Below are 24,685 nucleotides of genomic sequence, written 5' to 3' on the forward strand. Positions count from 1 at the left end.
GTAGACAATCCTATGAGAGCCCCGGGTTAGCAGCCCGTCCTTTTGGTTCATCGCCTTGGCCGTGGAAAGACATGTAGGCTGCTGGTTTCAAGTTCTGCAAGGCTTGTAGATGGAAAGCAGCAGTAGCACCACCACCACCGGCCTCACTTTGCATGATTTCGCCGAGTCCTTCTGGAATTTCGAAAGCAGGCATCGGTGTGCAATTGGAGTGGCTGCAGTTATTTGCTAGTGTGTGGTTGATATCCGCAGATATGTGTAATAGGTAGGTATCAGACTAGATGCGGCAGAGTGAGGGAGCCTGTAACGGCGTTGACGAACAGTTGACGATAGCAATGCAGCTAGATCCCAAAAACTTGCATGAGGGCTGTCGGTCAACGCAGGCACAGGATGCAGGTCAGCGGACGGATTTGGCGTCATGTCAGGTGTGTGTATCCTTCGCTACATGGTGATGTTAGTGGTGGTCGTCGAGACAGAAGAAGAGCGTCAGAGGTGCAGTACAGAAGCTAAGCCGATGAGAGTGAGGTCATAGGTAGAGCAAAACGATTTCTTAGGTAGAACTCCAGACTTCAGAGACAGAGAGAAAGAGAGAGGGAGAGAGGGAGAAAGGCAGGCCCATGGGGGTCTAGGCCAAGGACTCCTGCTGCCCTGGGCTGCTGCATGGGACATGCTTGAGTCCGAACTCCAGGGTCTGGGAAAGGATGGATCGTGTGGTCAAAAGAATGGAAGGTATGGACCATCTGAAGTACGTATCTGTACCCAGCAAGGTACCTTACCTAGTGGTGGAGGAAGGTGAGGACCACGGGTGGTGAAGGAAACGGGCAAGAGGTATGAGGGTGTGCTGCCTGGGATGCCTGGGCGAGCGACGATGCAATGGGAAGGAACATGGGGATGCAGGTTTGCCAAAAAGGGCAAGTTCGTGTGCTTGATTACGAAAGCTTGCGCCCGCCAAGCCCTTCCAATTCGCCCATTTGACTGGTGCGCACAGGCAATGGCAGGCATGGTCCTCACGTGCTCGTCTCCACTGCCCTTCCCTGCCCTCCCTGCCTCCCGGGCTCCGTTCAGGTGACAGACCGCTTCCGTGGGAGGTTCACTAGCGACGTACTTCTGGGTAGGGATTCTTGACTGTCGTCCATACACATTCGAGAGAAATGCACCAATTTCAGCATTTTTTACAATTCGTCCATGTGCTGCAACTTGAACTAGGATTTGTCACTGGCGACTCCGAGACGATGCGTCACAACTTCATATCCTATGACAAGACGACGGCTTTGGTTGTAACGCGGGTCTCATTGCATCGCCCGTCAGTCGTCACCTCTATTGCCCTGCCCACCATCTACCCTCTCGCTATTTGGCCTCAATGCTGATAGCCGGCTAGCTAACACGAAGAACGGGATTCGGAGGACGGTCCGCCGTCAAACATGGCCGTCTTACACGATGCCTTGGTTCAGGGACCGGCTCGCTAGACCGCACGCTTGCCTAGAGAGTACACGAACTCGGCCCCTCCAAACACTCTACTAGGTACACTTCTCTACTGCTGGCCCTTGGGAAGATAGCCCTTCGACTGGCTGTTGATTGAGGCGCTTCAGGGACAGATCCAGGAATCCGTAAAGATGAGAAAGCACAATTGAATTCGGCGGAGCATCAGAGTAGTCGACCAACCAATTGATCGCAATTCACAGCATTGTGGTGCTCGATGCACGACCAACTCAGGCACTCCACTGTCGCACTGGGGCCGATGCATCTCTTGCAAGACGGGCCCGATACAAGACCTGCGTCAAAGTCCTGCAGCCCACTACCGCAGACCGTACGAAGTACCGCAAACTGCCAGAAATAAGATACATCAAGACGTTACGAGGCATTTGTGTAACCCCAACCCTAGGCTATTACTCTCGACTCTCGAGCCCATAGAGCCCCCCCAAGTGCCAAAGATTCTAATGTCGCCTATAGCAGCCTGCGCTCACCGAAAGCCCCAAATCCGGCTCACCAAGACATGTCTTCGCCCGGTCAAGGGTCGCGACCCGGGCGTCACGTCCTCAACGGTCGAATTGCCGCGCAATCACGAATGCGCGTCTTTCGGTGCCCGATGGCGAACGGTCCGATGCCACATCTATCCCGTGGCTTGCCACTCCGAGCGCCCGGCGTGTAGGCCCATCTTGGGGACCGGGCGGAGAGGTGGAGGTTGCAGCATTAGGAACCCCGCCGGTTAGGGTTATGCCAATCGAAGAACACTCTCGATCCCCTCATCCCCATACGAATACCACGTCCGACATTCATGACCGGACTTGGTTGTGTTGTTACCTTGTTCTATTAGCAGCGGCACGGAGTAATTACCTCGGACGAAAGCTGCGATGATACGTCGACCGATATCACTTTCTCTATACCCAAATCTGCGGGATAATCAACCTCTTCGCGTCTGCGTATCTGCAGAATCATCGAGCAAATCCAAGGAAATAATCGGACCATCATTATGCACTTCAAATGACTCTATCTCGCTGTGACTGCTTCTAGAGTGCAACAGCCTCGTCGAGCCGATTCGTATTTCACTTTGTGGGGGATCCTCACTGGGAGCAAGGATTTGCTGTCTCACAAGGAGCGCAAGCGATTGGGCAGTGAGCGAACCAGCGATGCTCCTCGAGCTGCCACTGGACGTCATCCAGGGATCGACCCCTCGTTGTCGTCGCCATGGATGAGTTACGGCCCCTGTCTACTTAGCTTCGACACAGCCTCGCAGTCAGCAAGCCACCGCGACTGAACCACAAGGGCCTCTTCCCATCACGGTGGGATCAAGAGTCCCGGTCCATTTTTATCTACCGCTCAACGCCGCCGCCCCGTCTCTCCCACCACGTCTTGGCCGGAGTCGCCGTCGGTCTTGTGTGGGGCTTTCTGCTCAACATGTCCACACTTCGACGTGTTCAACTGCCGCCGTGCCGTTCAAACCTCAGAGTATACCGTCATTTTCTCCCAGGTTTCTCACTTGTTGAAACACAAACAAGCACGATGCATGCGTGGCCCCCGGATGCCTGTCTAGTCGGCTAGAAGTCTCTCCGCTCATTATCCGCTGCAAATGCACTGATCGTGGGAATCTTACGAGTTACCCTAATTCGCGTCTTTTCGAACCGTCATCAGCATCATTCTGCATCAATGCACCAGGAAACCCGCACTTCTCTCCCACCAGAAGCATGTCTCGAACATGGAGCTCCCCGGCGTTGTTTGTGTTGGCGATACCCTATGCCGTATCATCAAGAAGGAATCACGGGGAATTACAACCCTTCCCCTCTATTTCCTACCCTCCACTGGTCCGGTCTTCCATTGCGGCAAGGGATGGTGATCCAGGACTGCACGTCACAGTTGAAGCAGCAGGGCCAGTGGAAGTTGGCGCCGGCTTGTGCTGAACCACAGTAAGGCGTCCCCAGCCACACCCCGTTTCCATATCCGTGCCTCGGCCGGTGCGTTCCCTGCAACGGTTCCCGCGCCGTCCTAACTTGGTCTGTTTAGTGTTTCCTGTCAGGCTGACCCGTGCCACATCCACTACAGAGCAAACGAACGGTTGAACCTCACTGCCGTCAGGACTCAGTGGTCACCAGGCCCACTCCAGTAGAAAAGTCCCCGAGCCGTGCTGTGGCTTTCCTCTGTTCCCGCACCTATGTCTCAGCTCCCGCGTTGGCCTCTTCCCGCGGCCACACGCCCCTGGCGATCGAGAAGATATGCCGAGCTAATTGACAAGTCCTGGCGTACCGGTACAACCAGAATGTTTTGATACAGCGGGACCGTTGGGTGCTACCTACCCCCAAGGGAGTCGATACCGAACTCCTTCTTTGTTGCAACAATGTCTCGAAACAACAAAGTCCTACCAAGTGGCAAATGTGAGGCTCAATGTCGAACGGGATGGTCTCGACCTCGGCAAGGACCCCACGCCTGGGAAACAAGCGCTCAGAGAAGGAACCAGCCATCCCATTCTCCGCTCCAGCAACCTCTAGGCAATCGTTTTCTCGGCGCTCGCAAACCGTCCAAGCTTTGACGGTTTGCCGATCATTGACATCCGCGCGGATCCGTGGGGCCAAAAACACTCGTCACACACGCGATGAGAAAGGCGTGGTGAATCCTACAAGGCATTCTTGTGCGCTTCCCGATTCTCCCCCACAAATGTCGTCAGAAAGAGAGCCGCCTTGCCGCCAGCGAGCCTGGACTCCCTCTCGATGAGTCGTTCAGGCAGGATTCATCCTTCGCACCCGCTGTCGGTGTCCGTACAGGACCGTACAGCAGCTCTTGACGTGTATTCTTTCTTTTCAACCATTTCCGCTGTCTTTGGTCCCGCGAAAGCAAAAGGTACACCCCCCGGCCAAATACCCGCCCTAACAGCCCCGAAATGCAATACCGCAGCCGCACCGCAAGCGCGCATTTGCTCCACAGCCAGGGATTAACCCATATATCTTTCAGCTACTCCGGGGTCTTGTCTTATGCCCTTGCCCTTGACTTTTTGACGCTGTGCCGCCGCATTTCCTGCCGCAGTACGGATGATTTAGGAGGTCCCCAATGTGTTCATTCCTCTGCGGTCAAGGGGACCACGGGATGTGAAACATGAGATCATGGAGACTTTGGGGCCTTGGAATGGCCTAGGCTCTTTCTCTATTCGGTTTGTCTTTTGAGACCCACGATCTCAAGCCAATGCTCGGCCTTGCAGAGAAGTGAATTCCATTGAGTCAAGATCGCAGGTGGAATCTCCCGGCTCCCCCCCCCCCCCCCCCCCCACACCGCTCCTCGTCCCGTGGAGTACCAAGCATCTAAAACGGCAGAATCAAGAGTCATGAAGGAGGTCCTCCATCATGGTCTGATGCACTTCGAACCCAAGTGCTATCTATCTCACCTCGTAGCCATCAGTGCCAAGGCCCGTTGGGAGACGATGAACGATCCAATGCTTCTCCATGCCCAGGTACGAAGGGTGGTGGACATTTTGCTGCCTGCAGTATGTACGTCTTTACGATACAGCACACATCCCAACTACCCTCTCAACTTCCGAACCGTTCTTCTCAACCACTCGTCGTCAGGTCCCTCGGAGTCCAACATTGTTACCTAGAAACAGTCCCCCCCAAAGCCAGCATGGCGCAAGCTTTCCGGCCCCCAAATGATTTAGGGTCCGGTAGTTGGGGACTCGAGGGTGTGGGAAAAGAAACGGCGTGGCGTCTGTATTTCCGAGTCCCTTCTCCCCAAAGAGGCCAAGGAGGCCTCGACCACCCGTTTGAATCATGAATCCCTTCCATCTGCTCGCGGAAAACAGATACCTGGCAAAAGAGATCCAAATGCGTCGGTAGTTAGACCTACTAGGGCGTACGGAGTACAGTGCACGCCAATTCAAGCCCATCGCCGTCCATGTACCTTACCCCCATTCCCTCCCTCACCCCCCTTTTTTCCTCGCCACCCGGCACCCCTAGCCAGACGTCGACATCACATCACATCACGAGATACCTAGTTAATCCAAGCCAAACAAGAGTCACAGTCGTCAATTGCCTACATTCCACGTCTGCCTACCTTTACGAGGTGCCACCGAGGCAGGACTGTCCGTCTTCTTTTCCATGCTACGCCTCTCCGTTTCCATCAAAGTTACCCTATCGTGATGTTTGTCTCTCCTTGTTTTGCAACATCTGTGTTTCCTGTAAATATCTCGAAGCCTAGGAGGCATACTCACGCCTGGACTCTTTTCTCCCTTCCTTATCCTGATTCAGAATCATCGCAACGGCGTAGATGCCAGACAAGACCGTCTGCCTACGTACCCTACTAAGTAACCCTTCCCCCCTCCTCGCATTTGCGTAGCAGTCCTAATGTCACGATATACCAAACACACATCTCCCTGTCAAAGTGAAGCGTCCATTCGTTCAAAAAGGGCCATTCGTCATTATTAATATACATATATTTGCCTACATCTCTATCTCTCTCGTGGTGATCGTGGTAGGCAACAACACACAACATACCAGGTCGCGTACAGCCGGACCTAGCCCTGTCCGTCGCGGCCGAGAAACCGGCCACTCCCCCATTCACTACTCCACACCGGCGAGCCTTGGACTCACGTCTTCTGTGTGTGTGTTTATATATGTGTAGAACCGGAGATACGTTTTGGGGGGGGGGGGGAGAGAAAATAATGCGGTTTGTTTTTATGACAACAGGGCTTTCGGCCCGCAACCCCCGACTGCGCACTCGTCATGAAGAAAATTGCCCTTCCATGCCTAAATTTGACTCCTTTCCTCCCGGTTGTGACTTTTTTTCGTGCTGGGTATTGCGTCACTCCATTCAAACGTGGTCATGGCGCAGGAACATGTTCGCTGTTCGTAAGGGATGTAGCGCAGAGAGGGAATAAAAAACAACAACAATCAACTACCCAATGCCTCATAAACCACATCTAACAACCGCTTCAATACTTCTATTCGTCTTCTGTATGTGCGGCGACCACAAAGTTATTGAGGGGGTGCTGCTCACAAACCCCTCCGACTCATGGCTGCAGTGGCTCCGGCGGAAGCCAAGTCTTGTTTGGCGCTGACGCTCCTAATTGCCGCGCGTGGGAGACTGCTAGTGCCAATGGTGACACCTCCCTGGCCTGTGCTGGTTCGTTTGGCTGTAGCAACGTGAACCGTTCCACTGGTGGCTACAGATGGCCTGCGAGATGATGCCGTTGACACGGGCTTGTGAGGGCTCGCGCCGCTCACGTCTCGGGATCGAATACCGCTCTTGAGCCCGGAAGCCGGAGGTTCGGGAAGAGGTCGTGGCGCACCAACGGTGTGGCGCTTCACGGGCGACGCCTCACGTGCCGTCGGAACTCGGGGCAGAGGAGCGCTCATCTTCTTGCCGCTGATAAACTCATGGTGGATGGCTTCCTCAGGCTTGAGACGCCTGTCAGGGTCCCATCTCAGACATCTCGCAAGGAAGTCCAGAAATGCCTCATCGTCGCACTTAAGGACCTGTTGCAGTGTCTTTGAACTAGGGCGGCGCCTCCGGCCCTTGGAGGACACGGTCAGGCGCGGCTTGCCCATGGAGTCGAAGAAGAGCTTCTTGCGGGTGCTCTTCTCGATAAGATGCTTCTCTGGTGGACCAAAGACCTCCATGATGCAGGCAAGTTGCTCCTGCTCATTCTCTCCAGGGAAGATTGGGACTCCCGTATAGAGCTCGGCGAGGATACATCCGAGACTCCACATGTCGATGGGCATACCATACGTCATGCCTAGGATGACCTCAGGTGATCGGTAGAATCGAGATTGAATATAGGTGTACACCTTTTCATTTTCGAAACAACTAGAGCCAAAGTCGATGACCTTGATCTCCGAGTGCAGCGGGTGCCGAAGCAGAATGTTTTCGGGCTTGAGATCGCAGTGGATGACCTTGTGCTGCTTCAGCAGATTCAAGGAGCTCAACATCTGTTTCGTCATTCGCCTAATGAGCTTGAGTGAGAATCCGCGGAAAGCGTTTGCTTTGATGAATTCGTAGAGATTCATGTCCAGAAGTTCGGTGGAAATGCATAGATGTCCCCGGAAGTAAAAGCTGTGAGTAAAGTTGACCATACTGTGGCGGTTTTTGGGGTCCTGTAATCAAAGTTAGCCAAAGCGCTGCATACAGGTCCGGAATCACCTACCCATTCGCGAAGCTTCTGCAGAATGTTGACTTCTACAAGAGCCTGCTGATGGAACCTCTTCTTATTGCGAATAATCTTCACAGCTACGAGCACACCCGTCTTGTGGTCAATGCACCGCACAACTTGACCGAAACTTCCCTTGCCAAGCACGTCGATAATTTCGTACCGGTACGAAAGATGGTCTCCTGGTACAATAGTGTAGTCTCCACGTTCGTCGTCGTAACCAAAGTTGGGGGCATCAGATTGAAGATCGCCCACAACCTTGCGAGCGTTCTGCGTGCCGCAAAAGTAGACATCGTTATAATCGACGATTTCACCACGCTCATAAATGTTGAGCATGGCGATCCGAATGGCTTCCTGGGCACCCACTCGTTCTTTTGGCGTCGCACGTTTCCGTAATGCGTCGAGGGTCCTAGCCGCGATCTCCGTCTCTTTCCTTCTCGAGCCCATTTTCTTCATCTCTTCCTCGGCAACTAGGTCGTCCTTGTCGAGCTCAGCAGTCCATGGGTCATGAAGACGCATCGTCGTTGCTGATGCCTTTGGGCGCAGAATCTTCTGCATGACGGAAGGGTTGTGCGTGTCGTTAATAGTCTTGGGGACGGAGGCCGAGGTCCAGTTCTCACTCTTAGTTCTATCATGGCCCAGGCTCGCTGCTGAGCTCTTTCTCCTCCTTGATTCAAGGTACGAGTTGTTCGCCTTGACCGACGGGCTTGGGCTGTTCTTGGCTGAGCTGAGATTCCCGACCGTTGCAGAAATAGGCAACCGCGGCGGTGGCATCTGCTCCTTACTAATGCTGCGTTCAACAGTCTTTTCCGATGTGCTCGCTTTCGAATCCGTCTTGGAGGTATTACGTTTCCACGACAAGCTCAACTTCCTACGTAAAGAGCTCATTGAGGACGGAGTAGGTGGTTCTTCCGGATCCGAGATTGGCGGCGTGGGAGACTTTGCTTTCACAGGCCGTTGGGCACGGGGGCCAGAAGGTTTCTGCAGTGGCTTTACTTCGAGAGGTTCCGTGATATTCCCAAGGTCGCCTGTCTGTGACCTCTTCAGGAAAGCAGGATCCGCGCCGGGCTTGGGCACGGAGGAGGACAAGAATGGAGACACGCTGGGCTTTCTGGTCGCTTTATAAGGTACCGGTATCGGGACCCCTGCGAAAGACTCGGACGAGCTTGTGCCGTCAGCACCTGATGCACTATCAATTCGGGAGTGATGCACAGTGCTGCTGCTTCGCAAATTGGGGAAATCAGACTTGTCGTCCTGTCTGTTTCTTGAGAAGAAGGAACTTTTCGACGCGGTCATGGGGGTAGTCGGTGTCTTTGCGATGATGCGTGAGGGAGGGGGGCTCAGGTTTCGGTCGGAGCCATTTTGGCCCAAAGCTGCAATCTTCGCGGTCGTCGATGGGTTCAGCGGGCCGACAGTAATCGGGGGCAGCCGCACGGGTGGAGGGTTCTTCCTCGATGGGGGAGCGTTCCCCTTCTTTTCGGCATCCAAGGGGGCCGCATTCGTCGACTTCCGGGTACTAGCCTTTCGGGCGACCTTAACAGCGGGTTCGGGGAGGGATGGTATGGAGAAGCTGCCAGTTGAATTGCTGTTGATGCTGCTAGCATCCGCTGCGAGGTTGGCTTTGCGCTTATCCAAAAACGATGCCTCCGTGGCTGACTGCTGTGGTGATTCGTACGCTTTCGGAATAGCAGGCACAGGTGGGACGTCCTCCTCGTCATCGGCGGAATGGGGGTTATGATTATGCGGGTTCGACGACTTTGGCGCCGGTAGCCGCGATGTAGTACCTCCTACGACAGGCGCTCGAGGTTGAATTGAGCCTGTTGATGTTCTCACCGTATTGAAACTGTTGGTTGAGGTGATGGAAAGGCCGGAACTGTACGATTTTCTGTTGATATCCGGGGTCGTCCGGGAGGACGATGGCGTGGCAGATGTCTTCCGGGGTATCATTGATGGCGACCGAGAGTGCTCTCGATGCTCGAGCGGCGGTGGTGGCGGCGCGTTGGCCGCCTGGTTGAGACTCGGAGTTTGGTGCATGGACATGCGCTTCAATCTTCGCGTGTCCGTAGGACTGATGGTCCTGGCACCAAGTCCGCTTGCGTGTGACGCATGCTGCCCCCCAGGCATCATAGACTGCCTTTTTGATTGGGCCGAACCGTTATTAGTTCCTTTGCTGCCGCCTCGAGGGGATCTCGGAGAAATCGTTGAAAGGCGGGTGGTGTCTGGTGTTGATAAGTTGGCAGTATTTGATCGGGGAAGTGGCTGGTGCATCGATTTGGCCTTTGTCGCTCTACTGTTGGCGAGATTCCGTGGAGTCTCAAAGCCCATGCCGGCACCGGCATCCATCGAGGTCCGAGAGAAATCCGTTCCACTGCCAACGGTGCCCATCAGGCTCGGTCTTCGACGTTGAGCAGTGTTACTGCCAAAGTCCGTTTCGATGACGCCCGAGCCGATGGATTTCCTGGGTGGCTTCGCAATGTTGGTGTTTGATACCGGAGGGTAGTGGCTTTGCCGTCGAGACCTCGCTGCGGCCGTTGACGCGTCTGCGGCGGACGAAGGCCCAGAAGCGATAGATGAGATGCTTGGTTGTCTGCTGGACGTGCTAGGTCTTCTCAAGATTGAACCAGATCTTCCAGGGCGAGTAACGGGAGGTGGGATTCCACCACGCGCAGACGCGCCATTCTGGGAGATGTTTGAGACCCCGCCCATCTTGTCGGCCATGCTCTCCGAGTCGAGAATACCACCTTGGCCGGTCGGGTTCGGAAATTGAGTCAATTTGAAGTCGTGTGAGGCCGACTCGAGACTGCTCTGGAGGTCGTCGAAGCTAACTGAGGGCAGAAAATCGTAGGAAGGTGTCGAGTCTGCTACTTCGTTCGCGGCGCCATTCCGTCCAAAAGAAAAAAGAGGGTGGTTGTTGGCTGAAGATGCACTGAGCATTGGACCGCCGGCGAATGAGCCCTTTGAGGGTGAGTTGGTTTGCGAGTCTGGGATTCCCCTATTACTGCAGCAATCATCGGGTCAGCTCTCTGTAAGGTAGTTATCCACCCAGGGATGCATGGGTCAGGGCATAACAAAGCGGCGTGAACAGCAACGAAGAAGCGAGGGCAAAGTTGAAAGGGGGAAGTAGGAATGGGAATTAGCATACAGTCTGGTCGGGGACTGGTTCGCCGGTCGTGGGCCAGCAGGTATTCTATGCTCCCTTATCATGTGTACGCGGTGCAACGGCCAGCGCGCAGATCATGCGAGCGTTGGACGTGATATGGCGAGAAGGCGAGGGCGGCAGAATGTTTCGAGGGGGAGAATGTCGAAGCAAGTCGGGCTTGTCGACACAACGGCGCTGAAGGTCGGGTTCGCGATGCGATGCGGGCGAGCTCAGTCCTGTCAGGGAGCTGAGGGCATTGAAGAAGCTACCTCATTCCGGGACAATACTGGACAGGCACAGGACGACAAAGGGCGGATGATGGAAGGGTTGGCGATGTTGGTTGGGGTAACAGAAGGGACAGGAATTTGAAGATGCGAGGATTGGCGTTGGTCGAAAGGAGGCGGGCACGGGAGGCGTAAACCACCAAACTCGGCCTACGGTAAGGTAGGAGTGAGGTTGGAGAGGGCTGGTGCAGAGATGAGAGGAGGAGGACGACGACGAGTACTGCGAATGGGCCGGACTTCTCTTTCTGGCGGGCTGCGTGTGTCTACTGGTTGTTTTTGTTCGAGAAAGAAGGACCCGCCGCTTAAGTTGTCAGTGTGGTGGACAGTGGACTGGTGGTAGGCGGGCGAGCAGGTCACGACCAGGGTAGGTGGTGGAGCGTGCAGTGTGGATGGGGGATGGAGCCAGGAACGAGCACTAGAGAAGAGAGCACTGGAGCCTCTAGAGATTTTTGTCTTCTTTTTTGGCTCTTCCTCGTTGTTTCTTGAACCCCCCGTCAAAGTGGTACGAAGATGCGAATGAGAAGCGGTACATCAGTGTGGAGGAAAGACGGGCAGAGAAGTGGATTGTCATTTGAGATAGACAGTAGCAGAAGAGTGAGAAAGAGAGAGCAAGTAAGGTACTTCCTGGTTACCTGAGGTTAGCCCGAACGGGGGGAACTCTGGAGTAAGGTAGGCAGGTACCTAGGTCTGGAGTGCGAGGTCACTCAGAGAGTCCCGTCCCTTTAGTTTATTGTTAAGGTATCAGTACCTTAGCTTATGGCGCAAAGGCATAAGATGCCCAAGGCGAGGGTGGGCACATACATACAAACAAACATGGAATACTATTCGTAGGTACAGAGTAGTAGTAGTAGTAATCATCGACCACCAGACACGTTCCGTCACCCAGTCCCGTCAGGTTGTCAGTTAGGTACGCAACTTCCGGCCATTCTCTGAGGGGAGGATCTGTCATGCACCTCGCGACTGACCTGAGGGGGCTTGCTAACATCTACGGCAGGCCGATGCGGCAGTAGTGCAGGAAACGGGACCAATGTTGGTAGACTAAGCGAGCACCAATGTCCAGTTGATTGAGGGGAGTCGAGCGAGTTTATCCGTGAGGTAAGGTAAGGTACCATGTGCGGTTCAGGAACATACACCACTTTGCATGCGCTACTCCGTGCAGCTGCAGCACATTTCCGCAGGACCGTTCTAGCGGCCAACCTTGGGCAAATGACGGGGGGGGAAACATCCATCCGAATCGAAATGGGGGGAGAAAAACAAAAATGCGGCGGCGGGTGATGATGGAGTCCCTGGACCATGAATGCGAGCGAGGAAGAAAAAAAAAAGGGTGGTGGTCGGTGCAGTGCCCGCCGGCCCCTCACTCACATTTTGGCAAGAGCGAAAGAAAGGGAGGTCGGGGGACCGCTGCAACAGGGATCACCTGCTGATTGCACGAATTGCGCCAGTTGCTCATTAGACGCGTGTATCGATTAGTACCTTGCCTAAGACTTCGCCATCAAGAGGTACAGATGCTTCGTATCTTGAAATTAGGCAGGAACGAGAGCACTGCTGGAGAAGTGTCTCTCTCCTTCTGTTGATGTTATCACCACTCAAGATTGAATTCCAAGAGGCAAGAGCAAGATACTCAAGGTACTCCATAGGATCTGCCTTACTTCGCAGGTACCCATGGCAGCGGGGCGGTTCGTACCTCACACCGCATTCTCAGGGAAGGAACTCTCAAAAAAACCACCAGGTCGGTGTGATCAAATGATGGAACCCGTCAAGTCTAATAGCGTGCTTTGGGCCCCCTCCTATTCCCCAATTCCCCTCTTCCTTGGGCCCCTTGGACAATTGGCCGCTAAATAACCTCGATAAAGACAAAATGAGGCAAATCTCATGAACCAAGCGGATACCTTCCTGTGTACGGACTACGGAGTGCAGATACCTCGAATCCATCGCATTTCGTTCTCTGCAGTCTCCAGATCATACGGTATACCTTGCGGATGCCAATACCGAATACTCTATCGAGCAATTTAGCAACTCGGCACCATTTCCGTCCACCTACCGACCGACCCAAGTTTGTGGCTTGCCCTAAGTCTGAATACCCCGTACGGATACGCATTTCTTCCCGCTATCTCTACGAAGGTTCCAGAGAACTCGGACCCTGGCCGTTGAAGCGCGATCTGCGGCAGCGGGTTCTCTCATTTACCCAAGATTCTGCTGTCCACCATTACGAGCAGCCAAATATCCAGACACTGATACAAATACCTACCATCCGTGCTTGCTTTGCATCTACGGAGTAGACTGAAGACAGATATACCAGTCTACTCGACCTCTCCAATAGGTACGAGGCGTCGGCTGCTAACATCATCTAGCATCCAATGTCGACGCCTCGCACGTATGGATAGCTTGGCCAGCATGGCTAGGTTGACATCAACTCTATTCGTGCTCTTTCCGTACAACCGAACAAGCACGACTCGCCCAGGTCCCAGCGACCCAGATCAAGTTTCGGGTTGTTGCAGCCATCGCACGCGTGTAAGCTTCGCGGGCGTCGTCCCTCAGTCAGCGACTTTCGCGTTGCTGCATCCCATCTTCTCGTCGCTCTCTGTCTTTACTCCGTCCGTAATTCGTTCCAAACTTTGCCGCGACTCGTCCCAAATTGAGGGGCATCCAACCGTCGAAAAGAGCTTCCCGCGTTTGTCAAGCTCGCTGCTATTTCGACGCGTCTCTCGTTCCCGTTTGGGGCTAATTGGGACACTGCCGCGCCCGCCATTACGGTCCAGTAGCAGTTCGGAGCTCCAAAGATGCGTCCCTGCGTCACCGCGGGCCGTTTGTTGTCCTCGTCGCCGCATCAACCAAGAGGAAGACCCTGGGGGGAAAAGTGACATGGGGGGGGGGGGGGTGACGGGTGAGGGTCAAGTGCCTCAACGCCCAAAAGCAAGATGCCCATCTGTCCAGTGGAATTTGGGGGTTCTGTGGCAAAACGGCCTGCTAGCAAGGATTCCGAATGCTTGGGGGTCCCGCCATATGCAATCTGCAACCTGCAATCCTCCTCTCCGCCGCCCGTCCTTGGAGGAACACCGGTCGGTATTCAACCACAGCCAACCAAGCCGTTTCCCGACCAGATGCCCGTCACGTAATTTGTCCGTTGTGGTCCTGTGCCGAGGATCGCAGGAAGTTCATCCCTCGTCTCCTAGGACGACCATCGACGAGCCCAATGCCAACGTCGACGGGAGTCAGCAGGACTTCTCGCAATTATCAAATGCCTTCCCTTCAACCTGGACATCTTTCGGTATGGAGTAGCCAACGTGGACTCATAGCATTGGGCGGGTCACTATCACTAGCTAACAATGGCAAACCCCAGCCTATAATAATTGGCTCTGCATTCGGCCCCGAGCGGTGGCTTGTCTTACGGGATGGATTGATGATTTGCTTTTGCAACCAACGGTACGAATACCTGTCACTTGTCATTCGCAACAATTGGCCGACCTAGCAGTCCAATCCAATGGAGGACGCTGGCAACCCATACATGCGCCGTGCGTCTGTGGACCTTGAACGCAAAGTTCGAAAATTGCTTCATGCAACTTCAGTCGGTCGGGCTCTTCGTAGACTCTTTTCCCTTGCAGATCAAAGCTGTCAGAGCAACTTCGGTTGCGGCCGACTATTGGGTACCAGAGGAATTTCAGGACAATCATATGAAGTGACATGATACATCAACACAAAACCGCATCGCCTTGGTTCCTGATGCAGACCATCATTTCGTGGGATATTGTTTTGCCCAGGCCAACGACCAATCACCGAACATGATCTCCGGGCCTCTGCGTTTGTTTTCTTAATAAGGTGCTGCTATAGTCCTTAACCACACCGCCTACCTCATCGTCTCGCAGAACAGGGGCCCAGCAGATCTCTGTTTCGAACTCCCTCCGTCTGTTATGCGAGCCATCAAATTTGGGATCTATAGGGCACTGACATTCACAAACCAATTCGTCTTTGGTGATTCCGTCAGCAACAAGTCATCTCATGTGGACTTTGAGAGGTTTGGTGACTAGAGCGAGCAGAACCAATCGGCGATCCAAACCCAACTCATAAGTGAATCGCCTCACCTGAGCTATAGAATAAGGTTCGATCGAGTCGGCCAACTGTCAACGGAGCATTATCAAGCCTCGAAGCAGCCCGCTAGGCCGATGTCCATTATCGAAGCCTGAAAGTGGCTTTTCAAGACTACAGTTGAAGCTCTCGGGAAGAATTCCTGAGTCTTGACAAGCTCTCCAGCTCTTATTACGACTCGCTACCCGATCATTGATCTACCCTAGGTGTTGCCTCTAAGTCAAAGGAAACACTAACCCTCTGGCTCCATTTCAGCCCCGAGCCCGGGCTGCGTCGAGTCCCCAGCTTCTGCGCCTAACGCCCAACAGTTAAGGATCAATCATCCCGCCCCTCGTGTACACAGATAGCGTGTACAGAAGTACGGTTATTACGGGCAGACGAGCAGAGTACGGTACGCTTGTCACCGCGCCGCCGATAGTCTTAGAGCTCAAGCTTGCCACAGGGCAGGTCAACCTTGCCCTCGATAACTTGGACTGGCATGCGGTGGCAGAAACAAGACAGGGTCCGAGCTGATCAAGGGATGCATGCCTCCTTTTCTCTCTGGTGTGCACTCTGGTATCTGGGTTGCCAATTGCCTTCTCTGCCCAATTCCGTCTGTCCCGTTTCCGTTCTTCGGGCTTCCGAGCGGCGTCCATAACTCATCCTTTATTCCTCTCCTTTGTTACAGCTGCAAATACACTCATGGGCTGATGGTTCTAGAAGCACTGACCAACGCAGACGGCCAAAGTCATGGTCTAATCTCCCATATTCCCGTTTCATGGAGGCTCCTTCTTGGCCGGCAAACCATCGCCTTCAGTCCCAAGTTACTGATTCAAATATTTCATCCAACGTCAGGGGATCTTATTGAGTTGACTAAATGTTAGATCAGTTGACACTGAGAACAGCCAAAGTTTCGCACGAGGCGGCTTGCACCACTGGCAGCCTCTATCGACGGGAGAGTTACTTCCTGGCTTCAAGAGCTGAAACAGCCGGCCAGAATAACTCGAACTTAGACTCATCCATCGCCATCGTGTGCCTAGGTACTCTATGACTATTTTCTTTCTATTGTGTAGACAGACGGCACGGAGACAAATATCTCTCTATGAATGGGCCGAGCCAACATTCCACTTTCCTCAGACAACTTCCTCCCCGTCTATCCAGATCTCGTGGGTATTCCGACTTCTTATTGATCAGCCATAGCTAACCAATATCCGTTTCTGTGGCTCTTGGGTCTCCCCTTTCCATGGGCAATCAGCCAGACGGGTTTGGAGGGACGGGTGCGGGAGGCGTGGCCGTACAGGCAGAGACGCACACCAACAACTAAGCTCATTGCCGCTGGATCGTAGACAATGTGGTCAAGCTCCAGTGGGTTTTCTGTTCCTGCAAGACGAGGCCATTTCCGATGTGCGTTCTGATACGGGCAAGTGGTAGGGAAGGGATGGGGGCCATGGATGACATTTGCTGTGTGGCAGAAGCTTACTGGAGCATGTGATGGCTGCCACGGGCTCTGTGGATTGCGGTCTGCGGCCTGCTGGCATCGGACCCAGTTCCCCATGCTGCGGCCCAAATCACATGCAGTGGAGGCTTGCAGCTTGAGGGGAGCTTCCGCCGGTCCAGCCGGGCAGCTCCAATGACATTCCCCATGCACCAATCCACATCGTAACCTCAACGTCTCACACAGCTTCACAGCTTCCGGACATTTTGGACAAACTTAGCTCAAGCGCATCTGAGCTATCTACGCAGAAGACAAACACAGATCGTGTTACCACCCGTCTCATCATCCCCTTGCTTTTGCAGCGAACTGCACGCGCACCCACACTGCCAGGCGGCTGTCCGCCAAACGATGACGTGACCTCCCTTCAACGACCATCAACCCACCATCAAACGAAACAACCGCCGGCGCATCCTCTGCTACAACTACCACCACACACCCTGCGCAGAAGGTACGAATCATGGACGAGTATACGGCCGACCTCTTCATATCTCGCGACGATGCCTCGGATCATCAGCCCCATGCGCAGCCACCTCCGACTGTAGTGGTTGACGAGTGGCCTCACGATTCCGACGTCAGCGAGGGCACCCCGTCCAAGAAGTCTCCATCCGGCCTGCGCTCGCGCATCGCGAATAACCTCAGCAAGAAGACGAGCCTTCAAGATCGTCTAGTCGAGAGGTGAAGCCTACTTTCTCATAGCCACAACTCTATCTTCTTGAGAAAGAAACTGACGCTAACTGAACCGCTTCACCCAGGCTCCTCCAACAGGTCATCCCCGAGAGCTCTGATGGCCTCACAAGCGGCGGCGACGATCCCCTCGCCCCGGGCTTCTCCCCGGACAAGACGAGCACCTTTTCCGAGCGGCCCAACTTCAACATCACCACAATGTCCAACAATTTCCGCCGCTTCAACGCCCGCATCGGCGTCGTCTTCAAGTTCCAGGCCCGCGTCGTCCGCCTCCTCAGCTGGCGCCGCCCAACACACACCCTATCCCTCCTCGCCGTCTACACATTTGTCTGTCTGGACCCGTACCTCTTAACAGTCGTGCCCCTCGCCGGCTTCCTCCTCGCCGTCTTCATCCCTTCCTTCCTCGCCCGCCACCCGGCTCCGCCCTCCGGCACCCTATCCTCGGAGCAATCAGTCGGCTACTCCCCAAAAGGTCCGCCCCTCGCCCCCGCCCGGACTGTTAAGCCCGTCAAGGAGCTTAGCAAGGACTTCTTCCGCAACATGCGCGACCTTCAAAACTCAATGGACGACTTCTGCGTCGCCCACGACGGCGTTGTCGCCACCGTCCTCCCCATCACAAACTTCTCCAACGAGGCCCTCTCTTCGGCCCTCTTCCTCGCCCTCACCCTCACCACGGTCCTCATGACCACCTTCGCCTCCCTCCTCCCCTGGCGCCTCATCGCCCTCCTCGCAGGCTGGGCCGCCATCCTCTCGGGCCACCCGGCCATCGCCCCTCTGCTGACGCACACCCACGACACCCACGTCGCGCCCCACGAGGCCCAAGCCCGCTCCAGCGTGGACGCCTGGATCGCGGGCGATATCATCCTCGACTCGGCGCCCGAGACGCGCGAGGTCGAGATTTTCGAGCTCCAGCGCGCGTCCCACGATGAGTGGGAGCCCTGGCTCTTCTCACCCTCCCCCTACGACCCGCTCTCCCAGCCCCGCATCGCCGGCGATCGGCCCCGTGGCACGCGCTTCTTCGAGGACGTGTTACCGCCCGACGGGTGGGTTTGGTCCGAGAAGAAGTGGGCGCTGGACCTGTGGAGCAGGGAGTGGGTGGAGGAGCGCATCATTACGGGCGTCGAGGTCGAGACGGAGGGGGAGAGGTGGGTTTATGACATGTTTGATGAGAATAGTGCTGCTGGCGGTGGCTTCGGGGGCCCGGTGGACTCGTCGCCGACAACGATGGGGAAGGGGAAGGCGAGAGTTCCTAGCGCGCCGCTTTCGGGATGGGAGGAAGGGGAGGACGGGACGGGAAAGAGGGGGGAGTGGAGGCGGCGGAGGTGGGTTAGGCTCGTCAAGAGGCGGGCTACGATGAGTACTGCTTGAGGGGGTTAGATGAATGGATTGTATAGTATGGTAATGATAATGACTTGATATTTAATGGGCAGTCGCTTCCAACGTGACCCTCCAATGTAAATGTGGACATGAGGTCCTCTCTAGATTTGAGACTGTACACTAGATTAGATGTGTCCCGCTCGTAGCTCGAGTGTTCTTGATGGAGTACTGGTCAACTCATTACAGCAGTTGTCGAGACGTTTTTTTGCAGTTCCGAAGTCGTTATCATAGTGAAGTTACTCTACGAGTGTCTCTCGCCATCCCGGGTCATCACCTGCAACCGACATACTCATGTGTGGATAGTTGTTGAATCTTCTCTCCCGTTGGTTGCTTCTCTCCTATCTGCCGTCTCTCAGACCGAGTCTAAATGCAGCCCTATCCGGCATGCCAGCCGGTTAGAAAAAAAGGTGTCACCAAACCCCAACCAACACCGTAAGAAAAGCTAGAAGAAATGTCCCCATCGTTCCATCTTTCGGATTAGGTATTTCCATCCGTCCAACTGCCTGACCTCGTCCCATCCATCTAAGTGTCCCTGAGATGAAATTGCCCATCCCTTTGTTTTTTGGGAAGCAGTCTCCCGCCTCCAGAGAGAAATAGAAAAAAGAACCAGAAGCCATCCGTCATCAAATCATGAAGTCGTATTCTTATCGGCGAGGACCATCTTGTCGAGAATCTTGTGCACGCCCTTGGTCAGCCCGCGGCCCTCGTCGATATCATCCGCAATCTTGCGCGCGCGGTCAATGAGCACGCCGACGACCTGCTTGGTATACTTGAAGCTCCCCGTGCTCTCCATGCGCGCGACGGCGAAGCGCTTGACCTCGACGTCGTTTGTCTTCTGCCCGAGGATGTTGATGAGCTGCAGGTTGGACGGGTCGGAGCGGATGCTGTGGATGATGGGGAAACTGAATTTGCCCTCGGTCAGGTCCTCGCACATTCCTTTATTGTCCGAGTACTCCTTGGACGAGAGGTTCATGTAGTCGTCGCGGATCTGGAAGATGAGGCCCATGAGGTTGACGAGCTCGGAGCAGTCCGTCAGGCTGCGGGACTCGGCCTGCATGAGCTTGATGCCCAGGCGGAAGAGGCCGCCCGTCTTGTTGCCGACCATTTCGAGGTAATCCTCCTCCGTCGGGCAGGTGAGGGTGTCGCGCCAGAAGAGGTCCATGCCCTGGCCGCGGTGAAGGTGGACGAGCTCTTCAGCAAAGATGGAGATTGTCTTTGGGTTCTTGAGGCGCTGGAGCTCCTGGAGGGCGCAGAAGTAAATGTAGTTTGCCGAGTTGATGGTCTGCGCTACGCCAAAGATGTTGTGGGCGACGGGAAGGCCGCGGCGGAGGGAGGACGAATCTTCCACGTCGTCGATGAGGAGGGAGGCCGTGTGCAGCATACCGACGACGTTTGTAATGACATCGATGCTGGCCTGGGGCACCTCGAGCCAGACGTTAAAGGCCTGGATGAGCTGGGCGCGGAAGTCCTTACCCGGGTGGGCAAAGAGGTAGTCAAAGGGGCCGGTGATGACCTTGTCCTTCTCCTCGGGCCAGGTCTTGCGGGTAAAGTTGAGGTCAGAGGTCGCGTAGCGCGAGGGGTCCGGGGGCGGGGGAGGCTGCATCGTGAGGGTGAAGGAGGTAGCTTGGTTGGTCCCCAGGGAAGGGCGGCGAGACCGGTGAGAAGAATGTGAGAGCGAGTGCTTGTGGGCGTGGGTTTGGCCGTGACCGTTGTTGGTATTGGTGTGGTAGTTGGCGCGGGAGAGCCAGTCGGTCTCGGGAACGGTACGGAGGGGCCCTTTGGAGGTCGCGGGCATGGGCGCGGCCGCGTGGGCGGAGAGGGAGACGGGAGCGGCGGCGGCGGAGTGGTGGCCGATGGAGGATTTGCGCGAGGGGATACCGTTTGGCGGGGAATGGGGAAACGAGGAAGAGGGGGTGTTGGCGGTATTTGTATTCGTAGGGTTTGAAGATTTGTCGGCTGCTTTGTTTGAAGGAGGAGAGGACGACGAGGTCGCCGACGGGTTATTAGGCACCATCGCGAAAGGGAGTCTTCTCCAAGGGACCGGCTGCCAGGGGAAGAAGCGTGGCTTCTTATGGAAGTCTGGTAGGGAGGACCCGGTTAAGGTCTCACCACCAGCACCAGCACCAGCACCAGCTGCAGAAGCTACAGCTGCGGGAGCTCCAGGTGTTGGCTCAAGCTCAACAGAGCTCGCGTGGGCTAGGGATGCGGCGTTGTGGAGCTCTGGCTGGTGGGTTGCGGTAGAATCGGTCAGCTGGCGCCGTTGCTGTAAGCCCGTGTAAACGTCACCACTTGCTCAGCCAAGGTGAGATTCTGCCCGGGGGTGAGGCATAACTCTGTGAGGTAAGGTAGGTTGTGAAATGGTGTGGTGGTGGATTGGATAGGAGCGGCATTGCGGCAGGCAGTTGATTGCTGCATATGCGAGTGCTTTTCTGCCCGTGTCTGTATTGGTCCGTAGACTATGTGCATGTGCTGTCTTTTTGGCGGGGAACAAAACGAGATGTAGACCGTCATGACTTTCTTGTGAATAGGGCCTTTTCTCCACCCATTGCTGCAAGGGCAGAGGCGTAGGCAAGGATGGTGCGCAGACCGGAATAGCAAAGAGGATGAAAGGCCAAGCTAGGTCACTGAACCTTGCTTGGAAAGTCCTTGGTAGGAACGAAGATGGATGGTTGTGGCGGGTACCAGGAAAGTCCTAGACAGGCCTGCAGTGGACAATCAAGGAGAAGAAAGTATGGGAGAAAGCAACAAGGCAAAGTGAAGTTGCAGATGGACAATCACATGTCAATGGAAAGCATTTTGCGCACCTTGAACATGCAGCAGGAGCAGCAACAGGAGCAACGATGGCAGCTGTGGAAGGTGCTGATGGAGCCTCAATTGCCCAGGGCAAAGCTCAGATCGTTTGCTGGAGCTCTTATCGATTGATGGTGGGGAGATAAGGCGGAAGGCAGTCGGGCTTATGTTGAGGCCGAAGGAAGGAAGACGTCATCCAAATTCGCGGCTGTTCCTTGGGGGGTCGGGACTCCGTCGATGCCGAGCTCCAAAAGGGCGGCCGCGGACTTTGATCCGGGTGGGTGGCCGGAGAATAAGCGGTGGGAGGAACAGCAGAGTGAAGACAAGGGACCGGATATCTCGGTGTAGTGATGACTTTTCTACCTTAGTCGTTGCTCTCCCGCCTGATTGATGTCGAACGGATGGAATTGGAGCGGAGAAGGAAAAGGAAGAAGAGCAAGCCGGGTGGGTGCTCGAAAAGAGAGAGGTTCGTGCGAAGTCTCCGTCTTAAGAATCGGCCGGAGCACGGAGGAGACACGGACACCACCCACCTCGAGCCAACGTGGAACTACCATTTCTTAGGGAGTATTGGGGAAACGGGCTTCTAGAAGAGGACGAGAGCGGCCACTAACACATCACGGAGTACGGATACATAGTAAGTACGGAGTACTGCGTAGACACTAAGTGCTCGGATGTCACCCAGAATCCTCCTGATCTGCGTGCTTGTCGCCCGTCACTCTGTCACCCCTTGACCATGTGCTTCATCCTGCCAGACTAGCTACTGTGACTCGTGAGGCCTAGGTTGCTGCCGTGTGATACACCGGCTTAAGAAGGAGTGATAGCAGCAGGGCAGCAGCAGAGAGGCAGCTCGCTCCGAGTCGGAGCAACTCTAGACACTTGGATGTGCCATCCCCTCGCGTCTTCAGGTTTCATCAGCGTTAAGTGCCGGTCTTAAGCACCCGCAGCGGCTGTGACAGGGCCGGCAGAGACGTTTACCGTAAACTTGTGCCATTCGACGCCGCCTCTCTGCAGTAGCCAAGGCACGCGGCACACCACACTTCGGGGTCACAGGTCAGGGTCGATGTCAAAACCTCGCTTATGTCCCATACTACTGTGTATCTCTGAACTTCCACAGCCTTGAACCCTGCTCGTTCTCTCCGAGTTCCCATGCATGGAGGATCAGGGAAAGAAAAGGGAGCTCATGCAAGAAGGGAAAGCCCAAGATGCTTAGTTTGCCGGCCCGTGCCCCCCACAATGCCACCCAAAGAGCCAAAAATGCGCCAAACGCAGCCCAATGGCTCCCTGATGTCCCTGATGGGCCCCCCCTAATTGACCCGCTTAGCTAAGAACGGTCATCAACCTGGCCAATCAGACCCAGAATTTCCCCTTTCGGCAGCGCTACATCCCCATCCCAACATGCTGGATCGACCCGGTTGCCGGGGCAGTAATCGTCCAACGCAACACAAACAACCCGCATTGTCCACCAACATCGTCGCTTTCCACCGTCTGTTGTATCTGGACGCTACCGGGTAGTCGCTCTCATGAATGACCACCTGCGCATGCGCCCTCGCCATTGAACATCTTTTTATTTTTTGCCTTTTCCACCTCCCTCGATACGATTGTCGCGCAATTGCCATACGCCGCCCTTCTCCAGATCCCTAGAGGACTTGTCCTCGCCAGCCTTTCTTCTTCTCTTTTTTTGTATTAACAATATCCGACGGTGCTGCTGCTGCTGCTGCTTTCCAGACTCGACTTCTGTCTCTATCCTTCCATCCAACACAACAGCATTTCATAGCCACCAAACCATCCACAAGTCGCATCACCGAGAATCGCATCGCATCGTCTCTTTTGTCTTTACCAAATTACGCCCGATACCCACGTCCTCCAATCAAACCACAAAGTCACCGCCTGCTACAAGAGCTCATTCGCAACATAAGACGCAATGGAGAACCTCCTCAGCCTCGCCTTCGACGGCCTCTCTTCCTACGACGGCCCCAAGATCCGCAAGGGTCTGCGCCAAGTCGAGGGTCTCCTCGCCCAAATCTGCCTTTCAGCACCAGCCAAATCGAGATCTCCCACAACGGACGATGATGCGTCCCACAGCGGTGGAAAGTCTCTGGCAGACTTGTCAGATGACCCGGCCTTCCGCGAATTCTTCAAGCTGCAAGAAGGATTCGAGTGGAACGTTGCCCTGCGCCTTATCAACACTCTCGACCGCCTGATGGGCAAGGGCACCGATGGACAGAATGACCTCCTCATCCTCAGCTCGTTAGATCTGATCCAGGGCGTCTTATTGCTGCACCCGCCCAGCAAGGCCCTCTTCTCACGGGAGCAGAACATGAACGTACGTTGTCTTTGACTCTTCCACCGTCATTGTCCAAAGCAGAGCACTAATTCCAATCTCGCAACAGCTCCTCCTCGACCTCCTCGAACCCGTAAACTGTCCCGCGATCCAGTCCGCCACCCTCCTCACTCTCGTCACCGCCCTCATTGACACCCCGACAAACACCCGAACCTTTGAGGCCCTCGATGGCCTCCTCACCGTCACCTCCCTCTTCAAATCCCGCTCCACCGCCCGCGAGGTCAAGCTCAAGCTCGTCGAGTTCCTCTACTTTTACCTCATGCCCGAGGTTCCCTCCATCCCCCGCGCCGACGTCCGCGCTTCTGTACCGGCCATCCACCAGCGCAGCCCAAGCAAGCTCGCCGGCGCCTTTGGCAGCGCGGCCTCCACGCCCGCCTCCACCGACTCAGGCCACGGCCGGAGCCGCGCCGGTAGCGAATCTGCCGACACCATGACGACCGAGGAGAAGCAGGAGCTGCTGGGCCGCCACCTGAGCAATGTCGAGGATCTCGTCAGGGACCTGCGGACGTGCACGCCCTTTGGTGGTGTCGTGTGCTAGCTTTCCTCGACAAGCGAAACTGCTCATGTCCGGTATTTGGTGTTTTCGGGTACGCATCATTCTAAGGAGTTGTACTCTTATTCGCGAGCTCTAGTCTCTCCGTCAGTTGCATGGTTCATCTTGTTTGGCGTTCTCGTGGAGGGTACGATTACAGAGGTTTCACACATTTTGGGCGTCGTCATTCATGGAAACGTAGGCGAGGAGTTTTCTTTACCATTTTTTTTCTCGTTTGTGGCCAAGGAAGGGGAGTTGCTCATTCCAAAAGTTTCCCTCTATCAGAATCGCATAATACGTATTGTCAAGTTGCGTTCCCTTGAGTATCGTAGAAGCATCAGGAAGAAGAGAAAGAAACGCGCG

General features: G+C 55.0%; 7 protein-coding genes across 7 annotated transcripts; 4 read left to right on the plus strand and 3 right to left on the minus strand.

Moving 5' to 3' along the window:
- Positions 1-2,494: 2,494 nt before the first annotated feature.
- Positions 2,495-2,752, plus strand: CPAR01_03704 (uncharacterized protein; the record flags this gene model as incomplete). The annotated part of the gene is made up of 1 exon (XM_060487990.1): positions 2,495-2,752. A coding segment is annotated over one exon (258 nt), but the record flags the coding sequence as incomplete, so codon positions are not given.
- A 3,712-nt stretch (positions 2,753-6,464) lies between these two features.
- Positions 6,465-10,552, minus strand: CPAR01_03705 (uncharacterized protein; the record flags this gene model as incomplete). The annotated part of the gene is made up of 2 exons (XM_060487991.1): positions 6,465-7,565; positions 7,616-10,552. The coding sequence occupies 2 exons, from the start codon at positions 10,550-10,552 to the stop codon at positions 6,465-6,467; spliced, it is 4,038 nt and encodes a 1,345-aa protein (XP_060352197.1).
- Positions 10,553-11,940: 1,388 nt separating this feature from the next.
- Positions 11,941-12,270, minus strand: CPAR01_03706 (uncharacterized protein; the record flags this gene model as incomplete). The annotated part of the gene is made up of 1 exon (XM_060487992.1): positions 11,941-12,270. The coding sequence occupies one exon, from the start codon at positions 12,268-12,270 to the stop codon at positions 11,941-11,943; it is 330 nt and encodes a 109-aa protein (XP_060352198.1).
- A 1,754-nt stretch (positions 12,271-14,024) lies between these two features.
- Positions 14,025-14,721, plus strand: CPAR01_03707 (uncharacterized protein; the record flags this gene model as incomplete). The annotated part of the gene is made up of 2 exons (XM_060487993.1): positions 14,025-14,464; positions 14,529-14,721. 2 exons carry the CDS (start codon positions 14,025-14,027, stop codon positions 14,719-14,721), a joined length of 633 nt encoding a protein of 210 aa, XP_060352199.1.
- Positions 14,722-17,055: 2,334 nt separating this feature from the next.
- Positions 17,056-18,650, plus strand: CPAR01_03708 (integral peroxisomal membrane peroxin; the record flags this gene model as incomplete). The annotated part of the gene is made up of 2 exons (XM_060487994.1): positions 17,056-17,273; positions 17,351-18,650. 2 exons carry the CDS (start codon positions 17,056-17,058, stop codon positions 18,648-18,650), a joined length of 1,518 nt encoding a protein of 505 aa, XP_060352200.1.
- Positions 18,651-19,287: 637 nt separating this feature from the next.
- Positions 19,288-21,125, minus strand: CPAR01_03709 (polyprenyl synthetase; the record flags this gene model as incomplete). The annotated part of the gene is made up of 2 exons (XM_060487995.1): positions 19,288-20,883; positions 20,946-21,125. The coding sequence occupies 2 exons, from the start codon at positions 21,123-21,125 to the stop codon at positions 19,288-19,290; spliced, it is 1,776 nt and encodes a 591-aa protein (XP_060352201.1).
- A 2,245-nt stretch (positions 21,126-23,370) lies between these two features.
- On the plus strand, positions 23,371-24,328 carry CPAR01_03710 (cell division control protein 14; the record flags this gene model as incomplete). The annotated part of the gene is made up of 2 exons (XM_060487996.1): positions 23,371-23,772; positions 23,840-24,328. 2 exons carry the CDS (start codon positions 23,371-23,373, stop codon positions 24,326-24,328), a joined length of 891 nt encoding a protein of 296 aa, XP_060352202.1.
- Positions 24,329-24,685: the final 357 nt, after the last annotated feature.

This window comes from Colletotrichum paranaense (assembly GCF_030867605.1).
Source record: "Colletotrichum paranaense strain IMI 384185 chromosome Unknown Scaffold_3.1, whole genome shotgun sequence".
In the NCBI taxonomy this organism is placed as follows: Eukaryota; Fungi; Ascomycota; class Sordariomycetes; order Glomerellales; family Glomerellaceae; genus Colletotrichum; species Colletotrichum paranaense.